Consider the following 13,880-nt stretch of genomic DNA (forward strand, 5'->3'; position numbering starts at 1 on the left):
ACGTCCTAGTTGGCGAACTACTCTAGGACTGAAAAATGTTAATTTTTTTTTTCGAATTTTAGGAATTATTATTATTAATTCAAATCCAAGCATAAGGCATGATATTAATTAAGAAAGGCAAACAACCTAAGGACGAAGAACAAGATATTGTTGATGCAAAGACAGTCGAAGAAACCACTTAAGGTTGTGGCTTGTAAGGTTGATGTGGTGGCTCCTAAGGTTGATTTCTGCATCGAATTCACAATGGAAAGGAAGTTTGATCATAGCAAGCATATGCTTTCATGGGTTCATGATTTAGCATTCAAGTTAGGATATGTTGATATGATTACAAAGTTTGGTAATTGGGGGAATGGTACAAAGGAATTTGTTATACTTGGATGTTAAAGAGACAATGAATATAAAGATTACGTCCATGATGAAAGTGAAGAGATGACAACGTTGAAGTGTGGTTGTCGGTTTAAAGTGAAGAGTTATGTGTTGAGCAGTGGATAGTGGAGTTTAAATGATGTCAACGGGGAACACAATCACCATATGACTCAAGGTTTCCAAGGTCATATATATGTTGATCGGCTTCGACCGAACGAGGAGGACCTAGTCCGTGAACTGATAGAAAATATGGTGCTCCCGAGGAATATCATGTTAACACTGAAGAAGCGGCGACAACTGATGGCTAAAACCATCAAACATATTTACAATGCACATTACAGATTGAATTAGTCTATTCAAGGTCCAAGAACATAGATGCAATATCTCATGAAGTGTTTGCTTGAAGACAAGTACTTGCATACACGCAAAAACATTGAATGATATTTTATGGGCTCATCCTGACTCGGTTAAACTCTTTAATACGTTTCTCACTATGCTTATTATAGATTCGACTTACAAGACAAACAAATACCGACTCCCGCTGCTTGAATTTGTTGGTTCGATTTGTACTGGAAAGACTTACGCCGTAGCATTTGCCTTTCTAACGTCAAAGAAGGAAGACAACTTTGTTTGGGTCACAGAGCGTCCACAATTTATTGCAATATCAAGAGGATCTGAAGGTCATTGTCACCGACAAGGACCAAGCTCTTATGAAAGTTGTTGACTCTGTTTTCCTCAAATGCATTGTTTGACTCTAGGTGTTCGCATTCTAAGACGCAAACGTATCAGGGAGTTCGCTTTCTATTTGGTAAACCTGTCTATTGCAGAATAAAAGAAAAAACAGGAAAGTCATTCCACTAAAATTTCAAAGACGATGTTTTCGCGTGGGTGGGAGATTGGAGGGGAGGCGCGGGAGTGGCGACGTCAGCTGAGGGCGTGGGAGGAGGAGTTGTTGGGGGAGTGTCAGGCTTTTCTACTTACCATCTCTTTGCAGGATCATGTTTCAGACAGGTGGCAGTGGCGAACTGACCTTGATGACGGTTACACGGTTCGTGGTGCTTATCAGCTCTTGACGAGTCAGGATGACGTTACTCTGGATGCTGCGTCAGGTCTTATCTGGCACCGTCAGGTTCCTTTGAAGGTTTCCATTTGTGCTTGGCGACTCTTGCGGGACAGGTTACCTACAAAAGCAAACCTGGTCACTCGAGGGATTTTATCTACGGAGGCGCATCTTTGTGTTTTTGGTTGCAGGGAGGTTGAGTCGGCTCAGCACTTGTTCCTCTATTGCAGCTCTCTTGGTTCTCTTTGGTCACTGGTCAGCTCATGGATTGGTTCTTCTTCAGTGACTGCTCAGACTCTTCCAGAACACTTTGTTCAGTTTACGGATTCAGCAGGTGGTTCTAGAGATCGACGTTCTTTCATGCAGCTCGTTTGGCTTGTTTGTGTTTGGGTTGTGTGGACCGAAAGAAATCATCGATTGTTTACAGGCTCAGCAAATTCAGTGCATCATATGGTGGATAAGATCAAGACGTTCTCGTATAGGTGGTTGAAAGCGACGAGTATCACTTTAGCTTTGAACTGCCATAGTTGGTGGTCTAATCTTTTGCTTTGCTTGGGCCTTGTATAGTTTCTTTTGGTTCTTGTACTTTTGACTCTATTTGTAACCTTGTTTTAGTCTTCTTGGCACGTCTTGTGCTAAAAGACTATTATATATATATGTATCTCATTTTGGCTTGTTCAAAAAAAAAAATTTCAAAGACGATAGTTTTATTGATTTTCATTGCAACCACAAACAAAATTTACGTTAGACAAAAAAAAACATCAATAAACCCCATTTGGGGAAAAAGTAAAATTGGGCTTAGACATGAAAAATACATTAGTAAGCCTCAATTTGAGACAACAACCAAACACTTTTGCAGGATAGACTACCACCAAAATCTTCATTGTGGGACGATATGGGTCATCGTGACACAATGCAAGCCGTAGATTTTCTTCAAATATTGTTTCTCATAATGGCACGATGGCTTCAGGACTAATTTTCTTCAATTTTTTCCCCTTTCGTGTAATTTGTTCTGACTCTTGCTTGGCATCATGTACTTAATAAATTATTACTAAGGTTTAGCATTATATAGCTTTTGTCATTAGAATTATAGAGCTTTTTTATTCCATTTTTGAATTTCACTACTCAGGATATCATAAATTATGCAGTTGCAATAGATACATGCAGATATTATTTTATCTTAATAGGACCAAGCTTATGATTACTTTAGTTTAATCATTTGTAAGGAGTATGATGGTCCTTCTCCAGCTATAAAATGATCTGAAAATTAAAATATTTCTATGATTCATATTTTGTGCTCAATAATGGTGTTTGGTTTCAAATAAAGTGTTAATTAGATGCTTAATTAGGTCACATTGTTGAATGTCTGTCATCCATCTATCACACCATCATGACCAAGATGTCATACACAAATCTACTATATACACAGTACATTACATCTGAACCAACTGATTTTAATCGGACAATTCAAATCCGTCGTATAGATTCAAAACATTAATTGGACTAATCTCCCCCATAATTACAAGGAAAATTCTATGGTGCAATCCTGATTTGAACTTCTTTGGTGCAGTCATAATCTGGCCAATGAGAAAGCAGTGTTGACTCAGTCAACAACACTTTGAATTATATGGTACTTACCATGTATCTTTATATGAGATTTCATTGCAACTAAGTCCCTACTATATTAAAAATAACAAAATTAACCCAATATTAATACTGTTTTATTAATTTTAATTGTTATTAATGTGAAAATCAATTAAAACAACATCACAAACATCATTGTTCTGTTCAAAGTTCAAATAAATAGCTTCTTTCATTCCTATTCAAAAAAATAATAATCGCTTTTTATTGTTATTCTTACTATTTTTCTTCTTTGTGGGAAAACATCTGCTTTGACAATGAATGTGGCTGGTGTTGTTAAAAATTGGCTTTTGATTGCGTTTTCTTGGAGTGTGATTGAGGATACTGTTACGCCGATTAATTTGTATGAATATGGGCTTGCTTTCTTGGGTGTGGCTTATTTTTTTGTTTGAACGATGGCTTATTATAATCATTCAAAGTTGCAGACACTTAAGGCTAAGGAAGCACAGAACGATCAGATCTGATTTATTAAAGGAAGATCATGGTGTAGACCTAATATTTTAGGGATCGCGGGTCTGAAACCGGGTCGGAGCTCGACTGGAGGTTGAAAATGAGATCTTGCCACCGTCGCATATGCCACAACTGACAATGACTAATTTCACCATATCCACAATTAATGTTACTCGATTTGTTTGAAATCTTATGAGTTTAATAAAATTTTCCAGAAGCAACGGATCTTTAAGAACAATGGATCTTGAGTTTGAAATGTTCTCCGTCGTTTTTATTTTCTATTAAAATTATATTCCATATACATTTAGTTCTAAGTTTTTAATTTGTAAATTATTTGGATCACCAATTTGTAAATTGTTATTAACTAAATAAGGGACTGATGTACAATAAATTAAAGTTTGATAAAGCTCACCGTGAACTTGTGTTAATGTGAAATTAATTAGTTTACTATTGGTCAATTAAAGGACCGCACCAAAAAAAATGCAAAACAGAACTACACGTCCCTAATTACAAACTTGATTGCTCTAAACATGCACTCCATTTTCCACATTTGGCTTTGAAGTTTAAATAATATAACTAATAGTTAGTACAGTACTTTTGTATTGGCTTAATGGTTCTCACGTATCAAGTTAAGCTGGTAGTACGATATGTATACGATTTTTTGTGGCTTAATTAGTAAAGGGTCATGCTAACCGGTGTCCCCGGGGCACTGGTTAAGGAAACTAAAAACAGAAAATGGTCCCTTAAAGATATTTTTGGTTTCAGATTGGTCCCTTAAAGAAAAAAAGGTTCAAATAGGTCCCTTAAAGAAAAAAATGTCCGAATAGGTCCCTTAAAGACATCTTCGTTAATCAGTTTGGTCCTATTCGGACCTTTTTTTAGGGACCAAACTGATTAACGAATATGTCTTTAAGGGACCTATTCAGACATTTTTTTCTTTAAGAAACCTATTTGAACCTTCTTTTCTTTAAGGGACCAATCTTAAACCAAAAATATCTTTAAGGGATCATTTTACTAATTAAACCATTTTTTATTTTGTTCAACAAACAATATATGTACTGTTAGATAATAATATTATTAGGGCTTTAAGTATTGGGCTTTATGTGTTAGTAGTCTAGTAGTCCATTAGGAATTATTATAATTTGTATTGTAATCCTTATTTTGTTAAGCAATGCAATTCTAAATATTATTGAAACTCTAGTCGTCTTTTTATATTTGTATCTCAACTTTAACATCGTAATCGAAATCGTAATCGTAATCTGAAATCTGAAGAACTTGAATTTGAAGCTATTAGTTAATTTAGTTTATTTTCGGGTTGATTTGTAACAAGCTCAAAGCTTAGTAAGCTTTAGCTTGAGGGGTAGTATTAGAAATAAAATATTTAGTTAGAGTAGTTTGATTTTCGTTTTTTGTTTGACAAACTCTCGATGATTATCTGATAATGCATCGTGAGTTTGAGGGGAAGTGTTAGATAATAATATTATTAGGGCTTTAAGTATTGGGCTTTATGTGTTAGTAGTCTAGTAGTCCATTAGGAATTATTATAAATTGTATTGTAATCCTTATTTTGTTAAGCAATGCAATTCTAAATATTATTGAAACCCTAGTCGTCTTTTTATATTTGTATCTGAACTTTAACATGTACTACATGTGCCAAGTTATTAACAATAACACTTGGCATTTCTTTATTTTTTGGACAAATATAATTAAACGAATAATACACTAACAAGATAGACAAATATAATTAAACGATAAAATTTGTTTACATTATCTATTTTGTCATGTTCTAATTTCTAATCCATCACAAATAAACAACCTTATTTTCAACAAAAAAACACCTATATGATGTAATGGATACAAGAATTAAAGGCCGGATACCAAGTTTTCAAAAAAAAAAAAAAAAATTAAGACCATTCTATGTGGCATCCTATTCCTATGTCTCCATCATAATGATGGAGGTTGAGTCATTATTCTCAAAGGTAATAGTAGAAGGGAAGATAAGCTTTCATCTCATGATCATTGGTGAAACTAAAAGGATAGTGAATGAGAGTGGTTTTGTAGGCTTTTTCTTTGTTCTTCTTTTGAGAACTGAATCTACCAGCACACACCTATAAATTATAATATGCTACACTATACTCTTCCGCAAAATTTGGTTAATTTTAACCTTTAGGTTAATTTATGAGACGTTGGTCCGTCTCTATAGGAGACAGTGAATACCCTTGTGACTTTTAAGCAGCTATTACTTGTCACCACTTCTCGAGCCCAATGGAAAGAGTAGTGTTTCTTTTAGCACTGGTTTTATGGAATTTAGTTGGTAATTTGGTATAAGTCACAATCACACATTGTCATTTTCTAACAGGAATACTAATCAAGTTTATAATAACAATAAGAAAAAATGCTAAAGAATGCTCCCAGGACACTAGTTAACTTATTAATAAGAAAATTTTATTTTGAAACTTGTGTATTCAAAATCTTAAAAATGTAAAAAAATTATCTTATCAATATTAATTTATTTTTTTTAGTATATTTAACAAATATCCCTCCCCGGAAGTATTACGCTAACAATAATAATAATGTTGAGGTCGTGATTAATATAGCTGTCTATAGAGTATTTAAGATGTAACACTATTCCACTAGTTTGGAATTTAATTTGAACTTCACAATAATTGTGACACTACTAGAAGTAGGCTTCAGGAAAACGAAGGTGTAGAATAGATGTGTATATAGTAAATATTTAGTTCAATGTATGGAGAAAGATATATGTATAACTTTTGTACTTCAAAATAGTGAAGACTTGTGGTTTCCAGCTTGGTGTTGTTGTCAAATAAGTACTCTATAAACACACCTATACTACAGCTGTTGATCCATGATGCCTTCCACAATCATTAAGTGAATGAAAAGGGTTGAAATATTATGGGATTTGGAGAGGATCCTATAAAGTCAAATTTACCATGCAGTGAAATATGAATCATATATTCAAAAAAAAAAAAAAAAATACAGTATTAAGGGTGTAGATGTCCACTGCTCCCTCTATTGACATCAACAATAAAGGGAATATTTTCTTCAGGAATTTGTGTGTTTGTTGACGTCAACCACATGATCGATGGTTAAGATTTCAAACTTGATATTTTAATGTTCTATAAAAGTAATCAAAGTTTGCATTTAGATTTGTTTGTATTGAAATTTAGACTTAATTGAACGATCTAGATATATGGTGCTCGCCGTGTGCATTCACATTGCACACAATTCAAATCTGCAATCATGAAGTGGAAATTACACTATTGAGAATAAACTACCTAACTACATGTTGTACATTGTGAGATAACCTAACTATGTACAATTGCGTTATGGTGCAATCGGCCGTAAATCATTATATTAAAATAGATAGATAAATTTTAGACCATAATTCTTCATAGACTAATCTATTCGATTAAACTCACAACTATTGTTTGTCAAAAAAAAAATTAAACTCAATACTATTATTACTTGTATTGATCTCTTCTTCATGGCTTTCCATTGTAATAGATTATAGATGTATATATCTACTAAAAAATGTTAAAAATATTTACAACACTTGTTAAGAAAATAAATATAAAAATTTTGAGTTGAAAAGTGGTGAAAAATTAGGCTTACCAAATTTGAAAACAATTTTCTCACGAGCATGTGGAAATAATCATCAATGAAGCACAGCACATATATTTTTCGGATTTGATATGTCCCAGTGTCAAACACGTATCGATGTCGGACACCAACACGATACCGACACTTATAATTATATTGAATTGTATCATTTTCTTAAATGATTATCGATATCGATATATATATGTCGGTATTCGTGTTACATGAAATAACAAATCTTTAACCTTATAAATTAAGCATGAATCCCATACGGTACGACAATATTGCATGCATGATGATTATAGAAGTGGCGACAAAAGAATGGATGGAAAAAAATAAAGTTGAGGCTTAAGAAGAATATGAATGAATCCAAGACAAACAAACAAAAGGTACTATGAGATAATGTTTGCAGTAAGTATGTAAGTAAATTTGTGCTTCATCATAACGACATATGATTAATTGAAAAAGAAGCTAAAAAAAGATTAGTCAAAGATCCTTTCGATGATCACATGGGGAAGCAGGCTTTGGTGGGACAAACTACTTATGAGTCACTCCAGCCATTAAAAAGTTTTGATGTATTTTTGGAGTTCGAATAAGACACCACCACTCATCTCTTTTTTTTTTTTTGGACATGACACCACTCATCCCTAACCTAACTTTATAACACAAATAAGTTATTTCAGTTCTATATATTTCATAATCCGTTTTAAAATAACAGTCATTTAAAATTCTTTCACATATATTAAGATTTTAAGAAAAGCATCCATTTTTTATTAAAAGAAAAAAGAAAAAAAAGAAAGGTATCCATTAAATAGTTAAATATAACAATTTTATAAAATTGTTCAGATTAACCGTGACTAACAATCGTCGTAAAGGTATAGTTGGTGTTCTGGTAGAAAACAAGGGGGTTTGTATTATTGATCAAATGGTGTGATTACACTCAGTTCAAAGGAATGATTTGGCGTTATAATGAATCGCCTTGCTTTGGTTGTGTATAAGCTTTTTCTGGCGGTGTTGATAATCTCGCCTTTCTTCGCTGTATCTTTTTCTGACGCTCCCTACGGGTAACGCCAAGGCATTTCGACCTTGTTTTATTTTCTTTTTCTGACGCCCCCAACTCGTAAGACTTACAGGTAACGCCAAGGCCTTTCAACCTTGTTTTATTTTCTTTTTCTGACGTACCCAACTCGTAAGACTTACAGGTAACGCCAAGGCCTTTCAACCTTGTTTTATTTTCTTTTTCTGACGTACCCAACTCGTAAGACTTACAGGTAACGCCAAGGCCTTTCAACCTTGTTTTATTTTCTTTTTCTGACGTACCCAACTCGTAAGACTTACAGGTAACGCCAAGGCCTTTCAACCTTGTTTTATTTTCTTTTTCTGACGTACCCAACTCGTAAGACTTACAGGTAACGCCAAGGCCTTTCAACCTTGTTTTATTTTCTTTTTCTGACGTACCCAACTCGTAAGACTTACAGGTAACGCCAAGGCCTTTCAACCTTGTTTTATTTTGCTTTTTCTGACGTACCCAACTCGTAAGACTTACAGGTAACGCCAAGGCCTTTCAACCTTGTTTTATTTTCTTTTTCTGACGTACCCAACTCGTAAGACTTACAGGTAACGCCAAGGCCTTTCAACCTTACATTTGGTTCAGAGCTTTCATATGAGTTGATCTTGAATAATTTTTTGTTCAGAGTCCGCAGCTTAATCATGATTACTGCAAATAAGCTTTGATACGTTAGAGGTTCAACGATAATAATATATGAAAAATAAAATAAACGAAAATGATACCGCCATGGGCGGTTTGTCGCGGCGCTCCTCGCCTAGTAAGAAAAGCAATTATGTTTTGACGTGGCGAGACTGAGCTCCATTGCGGTAGTTATCGCGGAATATGCTTCAACCTGAAATATTAGTTGACGGCTTCTTTCTCGCCGAGTGGCAACAATGACCAACTGCTTGTGTTTTAAGATCGCCGCTTGAAAGGGTGTTGATGTTTATTTTGACCATATAAGAAAAGTACAGACAATGCTGATGCTTAACTTGGTTGTATGTGTGTGTAAGGCTTGATTGCGCAGATTTGTGGTGAAATTTATATCTCATCAAATACAAAATGCAGCACCTGAGCATGAAACTTATTTTGGGACATTTTGAAAGAGTGAGAACACTCAATAGACATTAATAATAATAACAGTAAGCACATTATTATACAAATAATAAATAGATGAATATTAATCTAAAGTAATGGATCATCATATGTTCAATAGCAAAGGGTATTCTAAGTTATCATCATTCCTTTGATAAAAATACTAAAATGAGATAAAACAAATCCAAATATCCGTCAAAATAGTTGTAAGTTGTCGAAAACAGAAAGTAAAGGATTGAAGGCACCTGGATTATGGTCGTTCAAGCCGGCAGATGATCTGTATATGTTCGCTTTATAACTTGAATCGTTTACCATTGTACTTGTCCTCCTCACGTCTCTTTACCTCTCACGTTGTGGTCTACATTGCGTCGTATTCATCCTTAAATCGCCGTAGTTCCAAAATTTGCTCCAGTTTCTACAAAACAGTTACATGATTTTGACGGCGACGATGTCCACGTTTGAAACAACCGATAAGCGAAGTTGCGCCATCAGGCAATTGGTAGCAGGATGGCGATATTGGACGACGACAACAATTTGGCGAGACGGCGAGTTTAGATTCATGAAACCAAACATAAAAGAAACAAAGTAAAATAGAAACAATAGATGATGAACCAAATTAAAGTGAGTTAGTCATCAACGAACAAGTACGCCAGTACACAAACATTATAGCGACAAAACAAAGGGCAGTTACATGTTGATAGTTTATTTTGAAGCAACAAGACACAGTGCTATGCTCCGTTGTAGCCAATTAGCACAAATCAAATCAATAAAATATACCATGACGGAAAATTGTTAAAGGCTTCATAATTGTGTTAGTCTGTTAGATTTAAGTTATACTCATCGATTTCCACTCATGAATTATACTCATGAATTATACTAAGGTCATCAATTGACAATATATAAATCAAATCAAATTAAATTAAATTAAATAGAATATAAGCACAGGCGATTACCGTGGCAAAGGGGTTATATTATATTAACAGGTACCGAAAATTATTGAGAGGATTCCATGAAATCAAGAGTACACAGTTGAGAAAACTTAGCTTTTAACAGAAAAACGAGTCAATCGATTACCGCTGTGGGCGTCTTTCTTTATCTCTATGATGGCTTCCAGAGAACAGCATGAGGACAAGAATTTGTTGAATCAACTATGACTTCCCAAACGAACCAACGACGGCGGTGACATCGTCAGAACTCAAATGGAAAGGTTGGTATGACGGCAAAGCAATATCACCGTGTTTATTCAAAAAGAGAGTGGTAGGCTGGGAAACAATAATTTTACCGCAGCCCCACGGTGGGCGCCAAATTGTTCTGGTAGAAAACAAGGGGGTTTGTATTATTGATCAAATGGTGTGATTACACTCAGTTCAATCCCAACAACCCTGGGAGTTTTATATATCAGAATTCGATCAGAACATAGGGGTTTGTATTATTCAAGATTGATAACTGATACAAGTATGTCGGAGAAGAAATTGAATCTCTTTACAAGAATGAAAATATGGTGGTTTCTCATGATGAGAGTGAGTCTATGTAGAATCAGTGAAAAATCCCCCTTGTTCTCTTGAAGAAGATCCTATTTATAGGCAAAACATCTCCCTCTTGTTGCTTGATAACCGCCTTGCTTGGAGAGGAATTCATGGGTAGTGGGCGGTTACTTTCCTTCTTCTCCAAGCTTCTTCCTTCTTCTCCAAGCTTCTTCCTTCTTCTCCAAGTTTCTTCCTTCCTTTCCAAGTCATGGTGGATCACGCTTATCATGTGTTTTTCATGGTTGTTTTCACACTTCTCCTTTAGATGCTCCCATTGGGCTTTTTCGTATTGGGCCTTAACAAATCACACCCTGGTCCATGGCCCGGTACAGTTGGAAATTTGTTAGAAAAAAAAAAACCATTCTTTAAGAAAGAAGATACCTTTTAAAGGGGAAGAGTGAGTTGAGAGGCCAAAATCTGAGGAGGTTCCAACCTTAACAAAGAAATTTGCACATTGATTTTTATCTAAGTGTGTGACAGAGAAAAACATTATTTCAACAAGAGGCTCTTATAGATATATAGCATACAATTCAACAAGCGAATGTCATATGACCATTAAATGAAGTCTGAAAAGTCTACAAGATAATGACCGGAGATATTTCTAATGATTCCTCCAAATTTAGATCAAACGGGAGAATCGAACTGATTAAGCTAGCTGAACTAAGGGTTAAGGAGCAAGACGTCCAGGGTTCAAGTCCTGGCAAAGGTGAAAAAATTTAAGAGTATACAATGTTGTGTTAAATAATTTAAGAGTAAATTTGGAATAAGTTAATTAATGTTGTATCAAAAAATTAAAATGATATTTTTTTGTGGTAACCATATCATATGTATGGAGTATACAATGTTGTTTAACCTTCTCCGTCAAAAAATTAAATAAACATAAAAGATGGAATTTTATTTTTGGGCAAAATGTGTTTTTCGTTCCTTTAAATGGGCGAATGTGGGTTTTCGTCCCCTGAAAAAAAAATTCCGTTATGCATGTCACTCAAAAATGCTAATGTGGTCAGAATTTGTAGACTAGACTATTGCCACGCATGTAAGGAACATTGACTTGGCATTTTTTTGTTTGAGCGAAAAAATTAAAAATAGTGTGAAAAGACGTAAATATCCATTGAATAATTTTAAAGCATATAAATCTAAAAAATCTTTCTTTATCTTCAATAGAGAAAGAAATCAAAGAAAAAACATTGAAAGTTCAAATCTAACAATTTGCATATCTTCATTCCAAACCAAATTAATACTTCAGTTTCAACACATAATTAACCCTTCAACCGAAAAATCATTAAAGAAAACAAAACAATTTCACAAGAATGGATATGTCTACGCTGTTCAAGAAAATTCACCTCAGGCGACACCAAAAAACCCAGCAAAATCACAAAACCCAGTAAATCCAATGTCATGTAATTTTTTTTTTTGAGTGGTTATGGTGCATAAGCTTTTTCCTTATGCACCATGCATAAATAATGAAAATTTCTTAACGCGCCCCTCAAATTGCTTAGCGCGCCCCCATATTTTCTCGCGTGCCCCCCATTTTTTTCGTCCCCATTAATTGTGTTGGATGATTATATAGCCATATTTTAATTTAAAATTACATACTAAAATATGTATTGTAATTATGCTTTAATTTATCACAATTAACATAAAAACTATTAAGTACATCTAATGGTTTTGGAGTACAACCCTCTGAAACCATTCCACGGAAAAATAGTTTTGGCATGATTAAATACATCTAATGGTTTTGGAGTACATATCTCTGAAACCATTTCACAACAAAATGGTTTTGGAGTACAGATCTCTGAAACCATTTTACAGCAAAATGGTTTTGGCATGATTTTAGTTTAAAACTAACTACTAAAACATTTAACCATACATAATACTCTGAAAATTATCTCTAATCAATAAACTAAAATTCAATTAATCAAAATTAATCAATTTTTTTTTTAAAAAGTAAAAAATCTGGGGGCGCGTAAAGCAATCTAGGGGCGCTAGAAATCTGCTGGGCGCACTAAGAAATATGGGGCGCGCGCTAAGCAATCTGAGGTATTTATGCATGTTTATACACCATAACTTTGCCTTTTAAAAGTGGAAAAATAAAACTTTAACTGTGTTCCGGTAACACTTTTAAAAGTGTTCCGGTAACAATTCAAATTTTTTCTAAACCAGAATACTTTGAAAAAGTGAAGTGTTCCGGTAAAACTAACATACCGAAAAAAAAATGTACCGGAAAAATAAACAAACAAACAAATGAAACTGGAAATATAAACTGGAAAAATAAAACTTTAACTGTGTTCCGGTAACACTTTTAAAAGTGTTCCGGTAACAATTCAAATTTTTTCTAAACCGGAATACTTTGAAAAAGTGAAGTGTTCCGGTAAAACTAACATACCGAAAAAAAATGTACCAGAACAGTGTTTCGAGAATGTGACTAGTCTACCAGAAAAGTTATAAAACAAAATGTAAGAATAATAAAATATACTGAATTTTTTTTATAGACAAAATATACTGAAATTTAATAAGGGTAGAATGGGGATATTGAAAAACATGTTGAGGGTAAAGGGATAATTGTTGGGGTAGAAAAAAAAATTTCTTTTTTGTATGATATGTCAAAATGAGGCCCTAAATTTTACTAAGGCAAATTGTAAGGATTTGTTTTTTTATATAAACGAAAATTCAAATTCACTTATATTACAGAGACAAAAACACATTATACCATTACTTTTCGAACAAATTTTCTCTAACGCAGAAATCAATTATCGAATTCATCATTATCAATTTTTTTTTTTTATAAGCAATGTTAGTTGGTAGTGTTAGTATTACAATATTAATTTTTTTTCTTTTGTTAGGACTTAAACCTTGGATCTCTGCTCCTTAACCCTAAGCTCAACTAATTTAACCGATTGAGCTACCCATTATCAAATGATCAAACCCATCTTATTTTGAAACGATTCTTTCCTTAAGTGACACTGACACTTATTTTTTCTATTGAATATATCACGCTTTTGCTTTATTAAGATCTTAAGCATGATGCGTAAGGAAAAATAATCATAAGCGTGGTTTACTTATTGTTTTTAACAAA

At 33.9% G+C, this 13,880-nt stretch overlaps 1 protein-coding gene across 1 annotated transcript; it reads left to right on the forward strand.

The window, feature by feature from the left end:
* Positions 1–1,240: 1,240 nt before the first annotated feature.
* On the forward strand, positions 1,241–3,048 carry LOC123895832. Its single transcript, XM_045946311.1, has 2 exons — positions 1,241–1,902; positions 2,997–3,048. Exons 1-2 carry the CDS (start codon positions 1,241–1,243, stop codon positions 3,046–3,048), a joined length of 714 nt encoding a protein of 237 aa, XP_045802267.1.
* The last annotated feature ends 10,832 nt before the right edge of the window (positions 3,049–13,880 follow it).

Source organism: Trifolium pratense, linkage group LG7 (assembly GCF_020283565.1).
Source record: "Trifolium pratense cultivar HEN17-A07 linkage group LG7, ARS_RC_1.1, whole genome shotgun sequence".
NCBI lineage: Eukaryota > Viridiplantae > Streptophyta > Magnoliopsida > Fabales > Fabaceae > Trifolium > Trifolium pratense.